Source organism: Macrobrachium rosenbergii, chromosome 4 (genome assembly GCF_040412425.1).
Source record: "Macrobrachium rosenbergii isolate ZJJX-2024 chromosome 4, ASM4041242v1, whole genome shotgun sequence".
Classification (NCBI taxonomy): domain Eukaryota; kingdom Metazoa; phylum Arthropoda; class Malacostraca; order Decapoda; family Palaemonidae; genus Macrobrachium; species Macrobrachium rosenbergii.
In genome coordinates, this window is record NC_089744.1 from 31,450,663 (window position 1) to 31,473,302 (window position 22,640).

A 22,640-nucleotide genomic window follows, 5' to 3' on the forward strand; every position below is an offset into this window, starting at 1 on the left:
AAAAATATTCTAATAGAATCAAACATTGTATGGTGCTTAATCTACAATGAAAGCAATACTTACTGAAATTGTATTTACATCAACGGACATCGTGAATGGAATCATTTAAATTCAATCTAAAGATGACCATTTCATAGTAAGAAAGGTAATATATAAAGTTCTCTTGTCTTTGTTAACAACTGATACCTGCTTACACAAACTTTTTAATCCACTATACAAACTGCATCTGATTTTGAAATGGTAACCTTGCACAGTCATTTACTGAAGAGTGATGTTTTTGCAATTCATTAAAAATTGCTTGTGTACACGCTGTTAAAGACAATACTGCAACAATAATAACCATAACCATTTTAGAAATAGTGTATATTCAGTAAAATATATATAATCTACTGGTTACAATCATATGTCCAAATATTTTTAATATCAAGTCACAAAGGCATCTTAACTTCTCAATTTTGTTACACTGGCTGATGTTGCAGATGACAAGTTATTGACAGGAATATCGAGATGTTAAGAGACAATAATAATAATAATAATAATAATAATAATAATAATAATAATAATAATAATAATAATAATAATAATAATAATAATAATAAACAGCCCAAAGAAGCAGCGACTCTTTCCCGGTTGTAAAACTAGACAAAAAACTGTAAAATACCCAATGTTACCAAACTAACAAAGTTTGTAAGAATCTTGTGTAAATTTTACCTTTTTATTAATAACCGAAACTGATAGCTAGTTATGTATCATTATTACTTTGTGCTTCTCATAAGGATTCCATAAAAGGATGTTGACAAACCGAATATAATCACACATTAACATGTTAAGAGTATGTTAAACATGAATAAAATATATACAATGCTGATGTAAAATTAATTTTTGCAATGGCAAAATACAAGAATACATTGACTGCATAAGATTTAACATTACAAGAGAGATACTTCACATGGGTGCTTTTTGAGGACGAATTAAGAACTCTGATTTCGTGTGCATCTTCATTTTCATAAAATTTACTATGGTAGTTATATGAGATTAACTTGCTTACTTTACTTTAGGATCTTGCTAAGTTTGGAAAATTTTTAATGATGTTACAAATTCCCTACTCTTTATCAATCAACGAATACATTTAAGCTTTAACTTAAAATATCAATTCTGAATGTAACCCATCAGTTACAATCACTACGAATGTGCAGTACATCAAATACACCTTGGCTCTGAATATGATAACCCATTGTTCACACAAAGTTTCCTTCCCATGCAGTAAATAATACTAGTTCATGTTATATAAATAACCATTAGTGTATTTGGTTAAAGCTAGAATTAAAATATATGGAAGTACAAGTTGAAGAGTACGGGATAAAAATGTACCAATAAGGGCAATTATGATAAGTGAGTTTGTTAAGGAGCAAGTGACGAGAGTATGTAAGGAGAAAATAGAAGAAAATTAGGCTAGGGTTAAAGACACAGACGTTGAGGTAGTATATGGGGAGAGTTAAAATTCCAGAATTGGGTCATATACTCAAAAGGGAGTGTTTGTGGGTAGAAGGGAGAAAGAATAAAAACACTGAATGGCAGGGTAAGGAAAATGAGAATTTTAAAGAAGCAATGGAACAGCGAGTGTAGAGGGAAATGCATAAGGAGGTTAACAAGAATGAGAAAGAATAGGCAGCATGCAATGAAAAACAGAGGGGAGAAGGTAAGAGAGGGCATCAGGGAGAATAAGTTCTACAAGGAAATGTAGGGAGAAAGGTTAATAGATGAATGGCTCTCAGAATACAATGCAAATGAAAAGACGCTGTGATAAACTGATACTATACCATATCAATAGCAAACGAAAAGATTCTGTATGGAATAAATACAATCCCATGTCAGAGTACTTTGAGAATTTGTTGAATGTGGAAGACAGAAGTGAGGCACTGCTGAATGATGATGTGAACTGTGTGTTAGTTTGTAAGAGAGAGAGATTGACTGGTTTGTAAAAATTGAACCGAGTCAAAGTTGTTATGTTTAGACTACAGTTAATATCTTTATGGATAGAGTGATGCAAGACCTCAGAGACAGGATGAGTGTAGGTGCTAAGCTGTGGGATAAGAAGATGGGGACATGAATATAGTGTGGAATGGCCGATGTTGATAGATGATACGGTGATGACAAGGAATACTGGAGAGAAACTGCAGACTAAGTGAGGGTTTGAAAGTATTCCTGAGATGAGACCTTTGAAAGACAACATAGACAAGAGTCAGGTTATAAGGGCAAATGAAAACCACGAAGATGGAGAGGTGATTGTTAATGAAGACAGTGACAGAATGGAAACAGTGGATTCTTATAGGTATCTGGGAGAATATATTTCAAACAATGGTAAGACGACAGATGCAAGTTACAGAATACATGAAGTAAGAAAGGTGGCAGGATATGGGCAAAAGATTGCTAGAAAATTAAGTTTTCAAGAAATTCAAGTTTAAAATGTATGAAGGGATTATAAAATAATTCTCCTTTAAGAAAGTGATGGTTGGATGTTAAATGTGAATATAAGAAAGTTGGAAGCTATAGATAGTGTTGTTTACATAAGGCAGCTGGTACAAAAAGAACTGAAAGAGTTAGGACTGTGGAGATACACGGAATGAACAGTAAAAGGACTGGCTTACGAGAAAAGACAGATCAGTCCATTTTGAGATGGTGTGGATTTACATAAAGAACACTACGTACGAAGGGTTGGTGAAAAAAGTATGCAATTCAGAACCTTAGGAGAAAAGAGAAAAATGTCACAGAGGGGTGGACAGATAGTATGAAAAAAGAACTGGGAAAACAGTGGCCTCAACATCCTTGAAATGGGTATGTGTGTGACAGAGGAGTATGGCATATTGTGCATTGAAGGGTTTGACACACTCCTGGTGAACTTTGTGTAAGTGAAAATAGTTGTTAGTGTTTTGGAAGTTTTCTGCACATGGAGTTCATCCACAATTAAACCATTTGAGTGACTGTGGCAATTATATCACTGTCTTTTCTTTTCTTTGGAACCACCTATGGTTATGAATATATATATATATATATATATATATATATATATATATATATATATATATATATATATATATATATATATATATATATATATATATGAATATGTATATGTATGTATTATACTTGACCTTTTCCAATATAGAAATAAACTTTTTATATTTTAATTCAGAAAGGATATAGATTTGAATTTTCACTTTCATATTCCCGACAGAATAAGTTAGTCCATTCATACTGGAGTAAGTTAACTTTACTCTTTTTCTCCGTATTTACCAATTAACCCGGCGTATGTGGTTGGTAATGCCGAGCTTCAAGATGTACATGATCGACTGATACAAAGAACAGAATGATTCAGCATCAGTGAATTAGATTTTCTGTTTTTAGAGGCGCTTGAAAAGGATGAATATTACACGTTAGCAATAAGTCGCTGTCTGTCTAGCTTCTGATTGATTGACATTTCTCACTGATATGGCAAGCGGTAAGAAATAACACCTGAGCGTCAATCAGTTGCTTACCCTAAGCATGAAATGCCAACTTTTGGCACTGTGGGAGTGGAAACATGAAGAATGGCAAGCATATCTGGCGATGAACTGAGGCAAATATACAGTACACCGATGGTCACGGTCCAGGGCATCTAAGTTTAGACTACATTTCAAATATTAATTACTTATAACGAGTTTTGATCAGAGTTTGGATACTACATGAAAATGTCTGAAAAAGAAACTCTGAGCGCATGACATAAAAGTAGTCTGGTTACCTTGAAAGGATGGAATGCTAAGATAGGAACAACTAAAAACCAACTAAGATGAGTGAAATAATTGCTGATTTCATAATATTAGTCGCGTCACAACAAACCTCCCGGATGAAATAAATAAAAATAACAGACTCCAAAAACGCATCGTATTGAGCTCATGCATGCGACACAAAACTAGGATAAATGGTGAGGGGCAATGCATGCTATCAAAGCATTTCTATTCCTTGCTTTTGAAAAAGACATGGAGGGAAGAATTAAGATGATTATATATTAAAAGTGGGTATTACCAGTTAGAGTGCACTTACCTGAATGCAACGAACAGAAGACGTTCATACTTCAAAATCAATCTGAGTCATGTAGTTCGAGATTAAATAGAAAAGACATGGGTGCTTTTCTCATTCCTTCTTTCTTTCTTATGCTGTCTAATGACATGTACTAAGGTTTTTATAGGCAGCACACACAACCTTGCACATGTTAAATTTTCCTGATGTTTGGGGGCACCCGTGTACCAAACAAGTGCACATGTGTGTGTATGTGTCTATATATATATATATATATATATATATATATATATATATATATATATATATATATATATATAATTACAGATACACACATATATATATATATATATATATATATATATATATATATATATATATATATATATATATATATATATATATATATATATATATATATATATATATATAATTACAGATACACACATATATAATATATATATATATATATATATATATATATATATATATATATATATATATATATATATATATATATATATATATATATATAGATAGATAAGACATATAAGATTTCTAGAACACATTAACAAGACAGAATCAATTGCAAGCTGTTAGCACTTGGAAAAGGAAACCAGGAGAGACTGTTCCGTGTTCAATCAGCCTCATCTTTTTAATCCCTGATGGGATGATAACGCATTCTAATAGTCTCTATATATTTCCCTCTATCGCCACTTTAATCTAGCATCCTTTGAAGCCTTGAGAGAGAGAGAGAGAGAGAGAGAGAGAGAGAGAGAGAGAGAGAGAGAGAGAGAGACCTCAAAAACTCTACGGGTTTTGCCAATCACGTTTCAATTACTCTTACCTTGACGGCCACCTTCTCTCCCGTGAAGACGTGTCTGGCCAACTTGACGACGGCATAGTGGCCACGTCCCAGCGTCTCCTCCAAGTCGTACAGACCTGCAATTTTGCCATCGTAGCCACCGACGCTCATAGTCCCTGTAAATGAAGATCAGTAACGCATTAAGAACACTCCGAATTTTCAAGATATGCAAATTCCTTATATGTATTGTGACAAACCTTAACTAAGCTTTACTACTACTACTACTACTACTACTACTATTATTATTATTATTATTATTTAACATGAGAACACATTCTTAAGTACAAGACCATAAAGATCATTAGCGTCTATGGTCTGTTTCAAAGAAAAGAGATAAAGAAGCCATAGCAAAGAGAAGTACATTACAATAACGATAATAACGAACAAACAATGAAGAAAAATGAACTAACACATACATATACAGTTGTACGGAACGAAATCATTGCCGGTAAAGGTGCGGTGCGGTTTGAGTGGCATTACTTCCTCTCTTAAAGTAATAAACAAAAGCCCTGACCATGCCAGAACGACTGCTACATGGCTTTGCAGTAAAAGGAATAACAGCCTTCGAGTGCTGGGCTACGTCATATTGCGTCAACTCAGTAGAATACGGATGCTGACAATATGAAACGAGTAAAACACGTTACTGGCTGAGGTGCAAACACTAATGTTGATACTAAGAATTATCTGTAGTAATATCTTAGAAATGAGCTTAAAACACTAAGAAGAAACTACAACACAAAGACGGCATGAAATCTTTGGAAAATATATGAATACTCCATCATTACATTTAAATACTATATTAAATATGTCCATTCGACAAAAAAAAAAACCACACACGCACACACGCGCGTAAAACATAAACATATGGGCAATACATCACCAAAGCAGATTTTCATTTCAAAGTTAAGGAGAAACAAAAGTAAATACGGAACGACAAAAGTCAAAACCGAGACAAAAGGAAATGTAATTACAAGAAAAGGTTTTCGCCACCGAGAAATTGGAGTGTCAATCGAGAACTGCTGTGTCGGTGGGAAGTAGGGAGCAAGGAGAGGGGGGGAAGGGGGGACGGTGAGGTGTCGAAGACAGAGGGAAGGAAACAGGAACGAGAGTGGAGAGGCAGAGAGGCGAAGAAGGGGAAGAATATGGTTTGATGAGACAAAAACAAAAGTGGAGAGTTCCATTCGTTCCCATTTGATATGCATCAGTCCTTTTCAGTCTAACCTCAGCATTTATTCTCAAATAAGAATTCCTTATTCTGAGACAGTTTCTATGGAAAGAAAGTTAAAAACTGAACAGAAAATGTGCTTGGGTGTGTGTTAAGATGCATGAGAATAAGTACAGTAGGCCAAAAAAATAAATTTTAAAAGTAAATAAATAAGAACACAGCAAAGGAATAAATTTCTAACACATGAACATCTGATGAATGAATCAAAATAATACAAGATTCGGAAAGGGGATCAGTGAGAGTTTGCCCAAGACACGGTTAAACGGGAGCATCTTTAATAGGCGATACAAAAAATAACAACTGGAGAGGGGTCCGTCCGATTTCCCAGAGGTTTTCTGGAAAGGAGAAATGGGACGATGGAGAGGGAAGAACCACACTGCTCTTCAGCCAGACGGGTTTGGAGAGACCAAAATACACTAAAAACGCGAGACATGAAAGAAAGAAAGAATTGTACCATGATATGTAATGAGAAATTATCGTATACAACGAGAGAGGTTTTTTTCTTGAAAATCGTAATCAAGACATAAAACCATGGAAATGCAACTGGAATATAAGAGAAAGATACACTTGTACTACACACTTACATTCATTAGATAAGAGACATCAATGTCCATCATACGGCGAGCACAGGTGAACCATCTAGAACACACTGGGAGCACCTCTCTACCTCTGGTTAAAAAGGAAGAAAAGTTAGACTTCTTCCTTTATGTGTTAGTTAATGAACCGCATACTCGACATTCCTCCTTTTATCATTAGAGCATTTCTACTCCACGAATGAGTCATCTGCTCGAATCTCTTTCCAAGATTTTCCCCAAGAGAAATGACGCAACGTCTCCTTTAATTCTTTGGCTCATCTCAAAATAAGACTATTTGTGAGGGAAACACACATACATAATCATCAATGAATTCTAGAGAAATTGTAATTACTCATGCCACACAGGTGTATGTATGTGTACATATATACATACGTAAACATACATACATGTATATATATATATATATATATATATATATATATATATATATATGTATATATATATATATATATATATATATATATATATGTGTGTGTGTGTGTGTGTGTGTGTGTATGGATGGATGGATGGATGTGTTTATATATAATTTTATATATATATATATATATATATATATATATATATATATATATATATATATATATATATATATATATATATATAATATATAAACAAATATTGACAGAGCTTACAATATTATGTAGAAGGGGAGCCGTACAACTTTATATTCATAAAAATGTTGCAAACTGAGAGGTTATGAAGCACAACATTTATTTACCACTACATTTCCGCAAAATAACTAGGTACTAATAAAAAGTTATGAAATGTCGAAACGCGATCAAGAAAACCTACGACATAACTGAAAAGGGAATCCAATGCTACCATACAATTAGCAATACGCAGTAAAATTTGAACTGAATCAAACACTTAAGAGTAGATCCAAAGTCGTGAAAACATAAAAGTAACATCAGTTCAGCTGGAGAGTGTCAAACGTTGTTAAAAATGAATGAATCAGTAATGAAATGTAAGCTATGTCCCCAACCAAAGAGGCACTGCGCTTAAGATAACAGAAAGTGAGTTGGAATGGTTTGACAACAAGATGAAGAAATCGAGAAAATAAATGGGATGAAGAGCAAGGATCTAAAGGGGAGACAGAGTAAATCTCACAGCTGCACGAAGTAATAATTAGAGACAGACGTGGGACAGCACGATGGAAGAAAAGACGCAAGAGTGGAGCTAAGGCAGAAGGCTAAAAAGTGTGCGGAGCTATGGAAGAGGGGACGCTGCAAACAACCTTAGGTAATACTACAATATACTGTACTGTGTGAGAGGAACTTACGGCATTAGTTCCAATAGTATTACTTAAGTTACTAACAAAGAAGACGCTTGACGACAAACTAAAGTAAAGTTTTAAAGAAACTCACAACCCAAGAAAAAGTCTTGAGCACTCAGTGTGGCAATATGAAGTGTCTAGCAAAAACCTAACATTTCATACCCGAGATGCAAAGATCCCATGCTTACAAGAAATAACGTCATCACTGTACTCCCTTCATGAAAAGGAAAATGCATAAGAACATAATACCGTTAAAAGCAACTCAACAATTCTACCAACCGATACAACAGTGAGACATGGCAGATATCATACCTGTTGACTAAGAACAACAGTCGCGCATATTTTACTTAGGTTTGTTGAAGTAAATCTTTAAGGCCATCAAACGAAAACCAAGAAATCTAATATTAGTCAACTTCAAGCTCTTGACGCGCAGTCAGGAAGTGTTCCGTGAAGGTTAGCAAGGAGACAGGAGACAGGAGACAGGAGACAGGAGACAGGAGACAGGAGACTAGAGAATTTAGACTGATCAGAGCTGGTTCCCATTTAGAGAAGAATGAATATAATGCTAAATTAAACCCGGAAATAAAAAAAAAAAAGAGGTCGGAAATAGAATCAAATACGGGAAGGAATAAGAGAATAGCAAAACCAAATAAAAAAACCTAAATACGGGGGCCATAGGAACAGACATTCAACTGATGCAAGTTCGAGAAAGAGGGAAAAGTGGAAGAAAAGAGAATTCAGCAACACATAGGGAAGGTCAGCTCTCTCGGGAAGCAAGCTACAGAAAACACTAACTTGCTCTGCCATTGCACCGATTGCACTCTTGCCACAAACAAATACACTCTCTCTCTCTCTCTCTCTCTCTCTCTCTCTCTCTCTCACACACACAATGACACAATCACAAACATATGTATAGATCTAAATATACAAATACATAAATATACATATATATACACACACAAAACACACACATTTATGTATATGTATGTATGTATGAAGAGAGGGAGAGAGCGAGGGATGCTAAAATAAGATACCTTGGTGTTAGAGAAGATACACAGCAATTAACATCTACGCGAACCACACATACAAGATCAGGAGAAAATTAACAACGTAATTAGGTGAACGCTGGCGAACAAGGCTTCCGTCCGGCATCTGATATCTTCTTTACTTCACGGCGCTTGTGAAGGGAAATAGACAAAGAAGCCGGCTGTCCTTTCATCTTTTCACGAAAGCAGCTTTAATCCCTTTGCTGTGCCCGAGTTCTCTTTAAACTAGTTAATTTTGGCAACGAATATGCAATATCTTCCAGCTGGCAATCAACTTCATGCCAGAGTAAGAATGAAAAACATCGCTAGAAATAAGAATTTACGAGGGATCAATATTTATTTAAACAAGAAACTGACACTCTAGGCAATGGAGAAGATTCTTATACACATGAAACATTAAATACTGTCTCGCTGGTGCAATACTAAAGAGAAAGACGAATTATTTCTAGACTTAGGCAGCTTGCACAATTATGCTTAAGGACTCTGAATTAACGACTCTCGTATTCAGTAACCGAAGGATTCTTATATAGAAGCACAGTCCCCTCAAACTATGATTTGCTTTGATTTGTGGAAATTTGGCTATAAAGCCAAGCAAGAAGGAAGAAAGAAAGGAATTGGGGTTGCAGATGAGGCCGCAGGGACGCTGCAAACAACTCCCTACGGGGCTCAGACTATGAAAACTCATTCACACGCCAGTGTTAGTTCACCAGTTACAAGAAATAAACTGATACATTATTGTACAAAAAGGTTTCTTTTCGTTGGTGGGTTCATTTCTACAAAACCAATATAAAGTTAAGTCACTCCAAGTAGAAAAAAAATCCGTTCATTTTCACGTGAGGTACATGAAATATATAAATCAAGAAGGAAACTGTTCTATGGCTGGCTATAACAACATTAAATTTCATCACTTTTTAATTATTACTATAACAATTTTTCATGCCAATCTATAACAACACAGTTACAAAAATATTCTGAGAACGTTTCGATGAGAACACTTGAGCGACAAACTGAAATCATGATTTCTTCGAGGTGGACAAAACAAGGCAGACAAAACAAGCAAACAAAAGAGCAAGCTAGTGAAAACGTGCTCTCTCTCTCTCTCTCTCTCTCTCTCTCTCTCTCTCTCTCTCTCTCTCTCTCTCTCTCTCTTTAAGAGAGGAAACTCGCATGTCGACCGAGAAGAGCAATACCACTTGGTTCATTTCTCCTTGTGAGACCTGATAGAGAGACAAATTATACAACTAGAAACAAGAAAGAAAGCGGACATTCCTGTGGCTCAACGATGTGGATACGGAGACTGCTAAATTACACCAAAACTACCAACGAATCGTGTAAGTCATCGTCTCACAAGCCTCGAGAGCCCATGAGTAGCGGGAATACCTGTGGGCGATTTCAATATATTTCTCCCTGCATCTTGCTGTTATTTTTCAAGAATAGAAGACGGATTACTTCCACAACTAAGCACGCGCTTAGACACAAGCAGATGCTACATTCTGGCTGGTGTACGCCTGTATTAAACATTTCATGCGTTTTCACACGCGTTTAAAATGCAGTCAAGTATAATAAAGAGAACTGAAAGTTCCAGTAACAACAGCTGGATCATTCCCTAGTTTGGACGAAAACTTCATCTGTTTCTTTAAAAGATCGATCGATCGATAGATAGATAGATAGATAGATAGATAGATAGATAGATAGATAGATAGATAGATAGATAGATAGAGCAATATTTCAAAACTACTTCACGGCAAATAAAGACGGAAGCAAAAATGCAGACGTCAAGTGTACTCGACTCTAAGCAAAATTGGAAATAAAAAATTAGAACGTGCGATGTTGGTTCTTCTGTCGCATTATCTTTTACTAACAGCCATGCTGGCAAGCAATTGTCGGCGTGCCTCTCTGAGATGGAAAGCCGAGTTAACAATATCCTTCACTCTCGGGATGGATAGCCTATACAATAGTTTTACTTGATTCAACTTGGTTCGGTTGTTACGTTTATTTATTTCACCCAGTTCGAAGCTTGATTTATTCAGTTATAATGTTAAGGAATGATATCTCTTCTCAAGAATGGCAGGACACTTACTCCAGAATTCAGGTGATAATTTAATTATCACCTGAATTTCCCATAACATTAAAAGAGTACATTTCTTTAATAATCCCGTTAACTGACGCAGTAATAAGCGCAATAAAACCTTTCGAATGAAACAACTAAATCATCATCAAAACTGTCATTAAAATAAAAATATGCTGTTATAAATATGATGCAAGTGAGAGAGGGAGCATCAAATTCAACAACTATTAGAGAGAGAGAGAGCTAATTTCATTCAGGAAATTGCTATACCCATCATACAATTACAGTGCAGAATCAAAGACATTGGAAATGCTGTGACAAGGCTGAAATTGCGAATCCTTACGGCGCACACAAAAACACTTAAAAGAAAAATACAAATTTTCGACATAAATATATATATATACACACACATATATATATATATACACACACAAATACACACACACACACACATATATATACCGTATATATTTGAAATTTGGATTACTGAGCATAGGTAACGTTGTACTTTTCTCTGAATACTTGGCACCACTTGGCGTTCCTTTCGAGTCGAAGTTTCTTTTTCACAAGATTTCACAATATCACATAATGCCAACAGAGAGCTAGGCACTGCCCTTAAAGCTTCCCTTATTTACATAGTAGACGTTATCAATGATATATACAAGAGATCTTTTCCTCAACCGCTATACTCTCTCTCTCTTCCCCTATAGGTGTAGTATTTTGTGCCTGTGATTCGTAATATCATGAGTAATACTCAACTGCAATTTATAAATATTCATTTTCAGAAAACACTAGCGCCTGTTCAGAAATATTTCCTTGAAGTAAGTGTTGATATGTTGGTCCCTATGAGCAACATATCAACACTTACTTCAAGAGTATTGCCTTTTCGCAGTGTTGATATGAGCATCTTGACCTAGTCCTCCAACAAAGTGGTGCCTTTGAAATCTGGAAACGTGGAAAAATCACATGGTACCAGATCGGGAGAGTGGGCTAGGCGGAGCGATTCTTCAATTCTACGGTCTTGAGCAATCTCCTTGGCAATTAGTGACGTGTGGGTTGGAGCACTAACATGGACCTATAACATTTTGGAACCTTGAATTTCTTTGGTGTTGGTGAATGGACTTGTATTGGTTTCTTACTGAACTCAAGGGCATATGATGAATCAAAGTTTAATCTCCGGTTACAACTTGGTTTAAATTTTGCCCAGTCCTGAATCAGCAGCATTTGATCCCTTCGGAACGTCGGACAGGACCCTGCTTAATTTCAAGAGTCAGCATTCTAGGGACCCGGCAAGCACAAACTCTGTTCATAGCTAAATGTTTGTAAAAGACAGCTTCCATAACTCTGCACGATTACTAGTCCCGACAATTATTAGTCCCTGGTATCAAAAAATCTATGACGTTGCGTTACTTGATTTGGGCGGTTTTACTTTCTGTACCAGCAAATAAACACAGCGACAAGGACAAAGAAACCGGCAGCTTTTTATGTACAAGAACGAGACTTCAAAGTATCAAAGGCTAAGAGTTTTACGAGTGTCGCTTTTGAGTTAGGTCAACAACTTTAAAACTTTCAAATGACTCATATTATAGGAGCAAAAACTATTTTCTTTTACCTGATGAATGACATCAAAATGAAAACCTAAAAGCAAAACAAACTGCCCACTCTCTCCCTTCGTACTTGGTCCGCGTGCACGATAAAGCAAATGTGTTGTAAACTATGCAAATTAAGCACAGGTGTGAGGCAAAACATCCCCAGCTAGCTGGTTGTCCCTTTCCGAATATGAAATTCAGTACGTGCGCGTGCAAGCAAACGACTGCTTGCTTCTGTTGACAAGACAAATAATAACTATTTCCAATTTACGATGAACAAATCCACTTCAGCCAGAGACTTGGCCGGGAGTGAGATGTTACCCAACACCATTCGATTATTTAATCTTAGCTTCAGTCGGAAAACAGCATCAATTTACTATTGACAACCAATCACGAATTTCATCATAATAATTCTCTTTACTTTATTCAGACCTTGCAAATCACATAATAGTCTACATCATTTATGGATGGCAGTAGCTGTAGCAATAGCACTTGTAGTAGCATCAGTATCAATAAAGCTTAGCTACGCAGCTACACGTGTTCCATGAAATGCATAATTTGCTTAAGTCTTCTTGTCCTCAAGGACATTATCTTAAAATACCAGTCTTTGCAAATAAATACCCAGAACTGCTGACTCTAAACAAGTTGCTTTCAAGGTCTTCCTAATGAGAAGCAAGACTAACATAAATTTCTAGGAAAATGCTGCGATATAAATTAGATTAAAAACAAAAGTAACTACAAGTACAATAAGTTACATGTAAACACATATACAAAGATATACAAAAGAATACTGGAGAAACAAATACACAATACGAAATACATTTTTATCGCGTTTGGCACAGCACTGCTTCAGAAAGAAGAATGAAAAATCCCTCCCTCTGTGGAAACAGCTAAACGCTCCAAATGTTGATGGCTGTCACGGCACACATAATATAAACATTTACATGAGCATGATAGTTATTTTGCTCAGCTACAAAACGCGTACTCTGTGAATCAAAACTTTTGTGACGAAAAATTTTTTTGTCTTCGGCAAAAGGGTTCACTTATTAACGTGAAATCCATCTCAAAAGTATATAAAAAAATTTAAATATCATCAAGCCTCAATTATTTCACAGTTCATGAATTACAGCAGCTGTCGACCTAGATAAATCACACTGGACGGTTTTCTTAGCTCTGCGCAGGCAAAAAAAATTATCCCCGAAATTAGTTATGAGCGCTTTGGAGGGATAAAATGAACAATCTACCACACATGCGAGTAAAATTATTCGTTATAAGGATCACCGGTAGTTACAAATATTCCGGCTTCAAATCTTTACAATAAATATGCATAAATTAGCAAAGCTAACAAAGGAGCACAGGAAACACCCGGGGAAACAATGTGCAGAGTGCATCCAAACAACAGCAAGATTTTTCCAACGCTAAGAATAAAACCAAAATTCATTAGCCCGAGGCCAAGAACCAACAGCATCCGTGACGCAACACACGACAAGCGTCACACTTAGCCTTGCTCATTCACCACACGAAAAAAGAAAAGATGATTTCAAATCAAAGATAATTATCGCCAAAATTCGCTCATTCAACAAAAGTATATAAATAACCTGCGTCCTCTTGCAAAAGCAGGAATATAATTTGTTCTTCAAGTCAGTCGGCAACCGAAGTAATTTGGCAGATATGAATATTTACAGATGAAGTACAGGCCTTGCAGAACTTACAAAGAAGACATAAAAAGAGCCATAACTCTAGCTTTCCATTTTTCAGTAAAATGCAGAATATCAGCTTTAATCTCTTGCTTTGCCATTTACTAAGATCAAAGGAAGTGGGTTGCAACACCGTTCTGGCACTTGCTATAGCTAGTCTCTCTCTCTCTCTCTCTCTCTCTCTCTCTCTCTCTCTCTCTCTCATACAAAAGAAAGGGAGTTGCTTAAAGACGATATTACACGAGCACAATTTTATGCATATTTTTGCGTCTTGCCGCCAACTTTACAGAAGTAACCAATGTTCGTGGCAGTAGAGACTTTTCGCTTCCGCAGGAAGATGACCTTCTCAACAAACAAAACGAAAAACACAGAAAATGATACTTAGCCTGTCTAGTACTGCTATACAGGCCAACACACTGAAAGCGAAGGTTTCTTCAATATCCTTGAGAAAGTTACAACAAACCATTTCAGAATGGGGCCAGGCCTATCCCATGTAGGCTACTGAGCATTGTTCTTAAATTTGCGAAAACAGGAGTTCATATATTCTTGGAGAAACAACATGATCCATCCTGTTCTCGTGTCTTTTGGCGCCTTTGCTGGAGGTAAGGCTCTAAGAGTCACGGCAAGAAATCGCTCAAGTGATATGTTTGTGCAAGAAAGGTAAACAGCAACGGCATAAACCCAACATCTAGTGGACAATAAACGTTAGCAAACGACTATGAAAACGTTTATTTCTCGGAAATTAAGAAACCTCTCATATACCTACCACCTCTCGAAGCACAGTAATGAAAAGATATTTCCACAGGAAGGTCGAGAACTATGCCGAAGTCGAGAAGAGAACACCATACCTCACGTAATGTCCCTATACCTAAGCCAAGAATCCAAATTCTTCTCACACGATAAGAACATCTCAGAATATTCCCGTTTTCCTAAACTCATGGCATTTCGGAAACGATTTGCCAACTTTATGTTCACTATCAATTTACTGAAAGTGACGTAAAAGGAAATATAATCTATCTTGAACAAAATTAAAGAGGGAAAAATTTTGGTTGAAGACATCAAAATCTGCATCCTAAATTCCCCAACCGTGGTCCTTGGTGGATAAAATCCCACCTCTAAAATTGACTACGGAGAATAAAGCTGCCCACAGCAAAGGTAAGGGTACGCTCCTGTTTTTACCAGATACAAAGAACAAATGATGCCATCATGCTTATGCTTAAAGTTCGCCCACAACATGACTAGCGGTTATGCAAAAATATATCTCAGGCACAAGTATGCCAGGAACAGCAGTTCAGGAATAAATATTAATAAGTAGCCCTTCACACCGCAAGAAATGAGAGCGTAAACGTCTAAACACATGTAAATAAATGGCAGACTTGGCTACAAAATAAGGTTAATGAAGTGACGTTAGAAAGGTTGTATATAACAGTATATCGTAATAAGCAATATATGGAAATAAAAAAATTTAACGCTACAAAATCACAGTACATAAACATGAGAACGAATTAAGTGAAACAAGTCTAAAAAGGGATTTCACTTAAGTAATTTTAAATCAATACAAAAATAAGCTGGTTATTTACATATCAGGAACACTTTGTTCATTTCGCATGGCGGTGTTATCCATATTAATTACACAACAGTACAGACACTCTAGCGCCTTTTTTGAAAGCTCGGCAGGTGTAAGTCATTGGCATTTCCGAATCCTTCAGCTACGGGGTTTACTCAGTATGTTGGAATCAGAACCATCCTCCGTCAAAACATTCTACGTGTCATTCAGTGACTGCCTACAACCGGCTGAATTTACCCAAAAACCGGACTGGAAGGCGCACCTACACACACACACACACACACACACACACACACACACACACACACACACACAGATTTCATGTTTGAAGTAACATATGCATATCGCGCCGATAAAAACTAATTCTAAACAGATCAAGCAAAAAATAAATAGGAAAATATAAGACTGAAAAAACTACTGGGTACACAGCGACACTATTGCGGGGAAGAGGGTTCTCGCGCTAATTACCCTTTAGGTAGTTATCTATGTATACTAAGAAAAGTCTTTTCACACCAACCCAACGTCAGAAATGCCAGGTAGTCTCAGACCTACACTCGTTCTGGGCTCGTAGTCCTCTGTCATGTTGAAGAAAGAGAAACTAACTTTTTCTTCATTTAGATATTAAAACTCAGAATTTACCAGATGGTGCCATTTTTCCCATAGCAAATGGATTCCTAGCTGTTTAATATTGAACTTGAATGCAACGGACACTATTTTACGTACGTAATCGGCATGATCTGCGATCAAGTTCCACAAGATTTTTTGAAGTTTGCCTACAAGTAAATATGACTTGTTAAAGTCTCGAATGGATGCTGTCCCGGGACGTAACCAGTCCGTAATTTCTTCGGGATTATCGTCAGCACAGTCGACATCATTTGGGTATTTAGATTGAATCAGTTCCTATTCACGATTTACAGTCTATGATTGCAGGGGTACACGGGATTTTCTTAGATTTTTATATTGAGATTACAGGACGGTCTTAATTTTCATTTGCCTGAAAGGACTTATTTTGTCCTTCTTAGATTAAATAGGGCAATAGGATTTGATTATAGGCAACTATTAATATTTTGCACACGATTTGACTTTTTCTCATTGTCTGGTTAAGTTTTTACATTCTTACTGTGAGCAATCAGTCATTTATTTATAAATTTTCGTATCAGAAAATTTATAAATAAATGCTTTTCTAATTTTAGCGGAATTTCGGTAGTGGAGCGGGTCGAGTCCTCTCACAACGATACAGTGGGGACCTCGCCTGTCACCACACTACTGTCGAACTACTACTCTAGAGTCTAGACCACATGCTTAGCTTTTCTCAGCACTGAACTGAATACACCACCACTTTCGGAAAATCAACGTGTCTATTACCTAAATAGGTTAAATACTATATTTTTTTGTATGTCACTAAATTTTGTGTGTTTTTGCTGACATTTGTTTCCATGTTAGAAACATAACTTTAACAGGATCTTAAAGGGTCTAATAAACTGCTTGATATGTAAGTCTGTTGTATTTTCTTAATATTCTCAAGTGTTATTTATTCACTTATTTGATTTTTCCGCTATAGGTTTTAAGAACTCACCACCTGTTTGATACAATATAAATTTCTGTTTTTAGCAAACACACTGCTATCTTTGGTGTGTGTGTGCGTGCGTGTGTGCCAGAGAGAGAGAGAGAGAGAGAGAGAGAGAGAGAGAGAGAGAGAGAGAGAGAGAGAGAGAGAGAGCGAAGATCAATGGTCATGGCCAGGCCTATTCACTTGGGTCCCAATCCAGACATATATACGACGTCCATCTGTTCTATATTTAGACGCAGCCCACGCTTTCTCCTTAAAGGTACTGCTAGTATGGCCTGGTCACCAAGACAGTGTCAAGCGGAATACATAGGAAAAACTGAGAAATAGAAAAAAGTAAAGCCCTCGAATATCGAAAACATTAAAGACCTGGATCAAACTCATTTTCATTGCGACCTGAGCGTGTGATTCAGCAAGAAAATACGAGTCAGCTGTCAATATTATGAGAGTTTCATCTCAATCAGCTCACAGATTCGAATGACAAGTAATTGTGAGCTGAGTAATACTTACGGCCATACAAGTAGAACACTGGATGAATACATGCAAAATCCAAATGACTGCACTAATACAAACTTCGACCATCGACTTTATATGCACTGAATATTATCCAATTTCACAAACCGCGTAGCAATCACAAGAACGGAATAAAGTGAGTACGCTCACACATACTGAGCAGTAGAATTTATCCAAGGAGGAACAAGTTATAAAAAGTTCAGTGAATTTTTTACAAGAATTGCTCTTGAAAACACTTTGCTCTCTTCTTGGAAACCGGACACAAAAATTAAAGACGAAGAATCAGTTTATCATTTTGTGAGTCAAGTCATGCTGGAACTACTTTTATACTATTTCCTATCAGGGTAATAAAACAAAAACCGGTCAGGTATGAGGAAGTATAATGGGAAAGATATAAAATTAGGGCACAAAGAAAATAAAGTTAAAGATTATAACTTTGAAGACAGCGTGGCTAGGTAAATACAGTATAAAGAAAAATGACAGTGAAAAAATTTCAAAGCACAAAACGACTAAAAACTTTAGAAGAGAAACAGAAACAGCAAGGAATAAAAATTTAGAAGAGAAACAGAAAGGAATAAAAATTTAGAAGAGAAACAGAAAGGAAATATCACCAAAAGCATTCAGTGCCCCGTTTAAAGGGAAAACCCCCAACCCTAAAAAAAGAAAAAAAAAAAGACTCGAGGATTATACCCAACATAAACAAAAGGATCAATGTGAATGAGGACGAAATGGGGGGCCAACCACAGGTCCTAGTGGTGGTAGGGTGCGAGGGGGGGGGGGACAGGAGCCCATCGGCAGCGGCGTTAACTGAAAGCTTCCTCTCGGGAGCATATAAGGATGGCAACCCAACCACCCACGCACACAAGCATAAAGATGAACCTCGCCATTATCCTACACAGATGACGCCGTACTGCTCCCACCCATCAGCCCGGAAGTCTAGCCGCCTTTTCCGAACCACCTTCTCATGTATCTTCAGACTTCTCCATTAATTAACTCTAACAGACTAAACACGAGTGAGGTAGCCTTTTCCATCCAAGGAAGACCGCATCAACAAACTATCAATATGTAAAGCGAAAAAGGGATCTTAATCAAAATACCTAGATCAAAATACCTAGAGCAAGTTAAAGCTTATACTATCACCAACTTGTTTTTCTTTATTCCAGAATAAATCCATTCTCGCACAAGCATGAATAACACACACAAAATAATAAATGTAATCATAAACGGCTCACACTTTTAAATAAATAAAATTGAACTTTAAAATAAATATTCATGTCACAAAGATTCGTTCGACAGATTGCCCATGATCTCTATGGTAACCCAATCCGAAAACCCTTCAAGATAAAAAACCAAGGTCATAATATAGTCTCATATGGAATACATGCATATGGTGGTGAATACCAAACAAAAAATAAACAGCTACAAATGATCAAAAAAGAAAAAACGAAAACTGAAAAACTTCAAACAAGTAAAAATTGATTTATGAAATCAAAGTGAATCTCAGAAGGACTTCATGGTTCTGGAAAAATGTCAAGCTCATATACAAATGCAAGTCATCCCACGAATGTTACAAAATACAAGTCCTGAAAAAATCATACGAAACCCGAAACAAAGCAAAGAAGCCATGGAAGAAATAGCTTTCGAGTTACGTTACTTGTAACAAACGCTGTAAGAGAAATCGACTCCAGGCAACTGAGCTTCGGAAAGTTCTACGATACCATGAAAGGTTCGAGATTCTTAATCGAAACACCATTTCCGTATTAGGGTCGTTGACAGCTACCCAGGTAACACCATAACAACAAATTCTCTCTCTCTCTCTCTCTCTCTCTCTCTCTCTCTCTCTCTCTCTCTCTCTCTCTCTCTCTCTCTCTCTCTCATGATGATGAGGTGAGCACTCTCAGCTCACAGAGGGACCTGTGTCTGAAATTTTCTAACCGTACGAGAAGGGACGAATGGGCACGTTCCCTTAAGTCCAGTGAACCTCTCTTGACCTAGGCATTTGAGTATGTGCGTTGTTGCTAGTCAACTGTTGTCGGCCACAGCTACAATGAAGAGAGAGAAAAACCACAGAAAGTGAGTGTTTTCCAAAATGTATACCATCCAAACTGTAGGGCCTCGACGATGCAAGTCTCGTAACACTGGGGTGAAACCATTCATTAACTATTAAGAAAGTTATCTTTCTTGCTGTATACAAGGGCAAATCAAAAGAGCTTTTTATCTAATACCGCAGAAGCAGGTAAAATATACTGTGCAGTGTTAAACTGCATGGCGAAACAGTCTATCAGTTATGCTGAACGTAAGTCTCTTGTTTTCACATGGCCAGCTCAAAGAAGCGGGGAAAACTGGTTACGCCAAAAGGATAGACAATAAAACGAATACAAATATGCGATACACAAACGAAAAACAGATTAACATTCCCAAACTGTAATGCTGTGAAAAAATACCGTTTCGTGGAAAATATTTATTCCTAAAGAAAGTTAGATGAACATTAACTTTATAAAATCAAGTGTGTAATGCAAAGACAAAACATCTTAGAAAATGGCATTCAGACTGAATATGAATGAATAGTGAACGAGAGACGAAGAAAACGAACAAGAAGCCATTCTTTTTGGTCATGAACACTGATATCCTCATTTTTTTTTTTTTATTTCTGTACATTATATATCACCCTGAGACTTTTTCCTTTATAGGAGTCGTTCCATAAAGCGTAAACTTGTCGGCTTTCGCCAAGTCTTCTTGGGGTAAGTTCCTAGCCCCATGGTACCAGATTCAGCTAATCACCAGGTACATAATTAGCTGTTTAGATTTTGCAAGGAAACGGTCTCCAGATGGTGAGACTAGGTCTTTAGCCTCCGAGCTACAAGGGTAACACATACACGATATATATATATAATATATACATATATATATTATATATTATATATATATATATATATATATATATATATATATATATAAAAAGTTCACACACATATATATCTATATATATACTGTGTATGTATATCTATCTATCTATCTATCTATCTATCTATATATATATACAGTATATGTATATATATATATATATATATATATATATATATATATATATATATATATATATATATATATATATATATATATATATATATATATATATATATATATATATATATATATATATATATATATATATATTTCTGACTCACATCAGGATCGAACCCAGGTCTTTCAATTGAAAGGCAAGGGCGCTGCCCACCAGGCCACACAAGTCAAAAGAAGTTGGAACCTGAAAGCAACTGCAGCCAAGGAATTACCTGGGCAAGCTAACTGCTTGCATACCAGTGAGTTTGTGTGGCCTAGTGGGCAGCGCCTTTGCCTTTCAATTGAAAGACCTGGGTTCGATCCTGATGTGAGTCAGAAATTTATTTCTGTTCCACACGTGATTATGTGCTGATTATATATATATATATATATATATATATATATATATATATATATATATATATATATATATATATATATATTATATATTATATATATATATATATGTGTGTGTGTGTGTGTGTGTGACTGAAATATTTTCTGTTAAAACAGAAATCCATCACATATAAGGGAGTCCATAGAAACGCCAAAATGTGGAAAATAAAGGCTATATTTCAAAGACCGAACTGTCTCTCTCCTCAGGCAAATAGTGAATGACAAAAAGTTACAGAGAAGCATTATTTATACCATAAGAGCCATAGGCCTGCCATTAAGTCACTCCAGTTGACAATTTCTCTTTAATCTTCTTGATCGCTGGTTGGAGGAAGATTTTATCTATAATATCTGAGTCCCACGCACCTCTTGAAAGATTCATGGTGTTTCTTTGTTTAATCAAAGCCGATTCCACCATCTGGCTTTTGAACCGACAATTGCTGCTATAAATCACACGAGACATATTCCAGTTTGTTCTGTGGTTATGGCTATTTATGTGGTTAAAAACAGCTGAGCTCTGTTGTCCGTACCTAACTGAACGTTTATGTTGTATTATTCTTTGGGGGAGTGATTTGCTGTGAGGCCGATACAAGATGGTAGGTAAAAGCAAAAGGGTTAGAGTTTCCAAGTGTCTGTGTCAACGTCTTAATCCTGTCTGGGAGTGGGATTTTATTGTTGTGGGTCTCTCTGGTCTTGTTACAGGGGGAGGGGGGGGAGGGACAGTAGAAAATAGTGTTTGCTTTGTGGATCGATTTCTCAATTAAATGGTCAGGTTACTTTACAGATGACAGCTGCTTACGGATTAGTTCAATTTCCTTTTCAAGGAGATCCGGGGAGCAAATCCGTAAGGCTCTCAGGAATAAGTTGCTGGCTATGCCAATTTTGATAGAGATGTCATGATTTCTATACACATGGATGTACGACAGAGAGAAAGTTGGTTTTCTGTATATGGTAAATTTGTATTCTGTCGTGTCTCTAGTTATTAAAACGTCAAGAAAAGGAATTTTGTTGTCTGTTTCCCATTCAACTTTAAATTTGATGCTAGGCACTAATGCATTTAATTTTGAAAGAAATTAATTGAAATTGCCCCACTTATTATCCCAAGCTGTCAAGATATCATCT

General features: G+C 36.3%; 1 protein-coding gene across 14 annotated transcripts in view; it reads right to left on the reverse strand.

The window, feature by feature from the left end:
* Snrk (SNF related kinase) overlaps positions 1-22,640 on the reverse strand; it is a 424,230-nt gene that overhangs the window by 74,609 nt on the left and 326,981 nt on the right. For 10 of the 14 annotated variants that reach the window (XM_067093083.1, XM_067093028.1, XM_067093075.1 and 7 more), the window contains one exon: positions 4,904-5,037. In XM_067093083.1, coding sequence (XP_066949184.1) covers positions 4,904-5,032 — 129 coding nt within the window. In that variant the 5' untranslated portion in view covers positions 5,033-5,037. Of the gene's footprint in view, positions 1-4,903; positions 5,038-5,337; positions 5,535-6,730; positions 6,816-22,640 lie in introns of those variants that run through there. The other 4 variants (XM_067093044.1, XM_067093019.1, XM_067093035.1 and 1 more) reach the window with 2 other exon arrangements.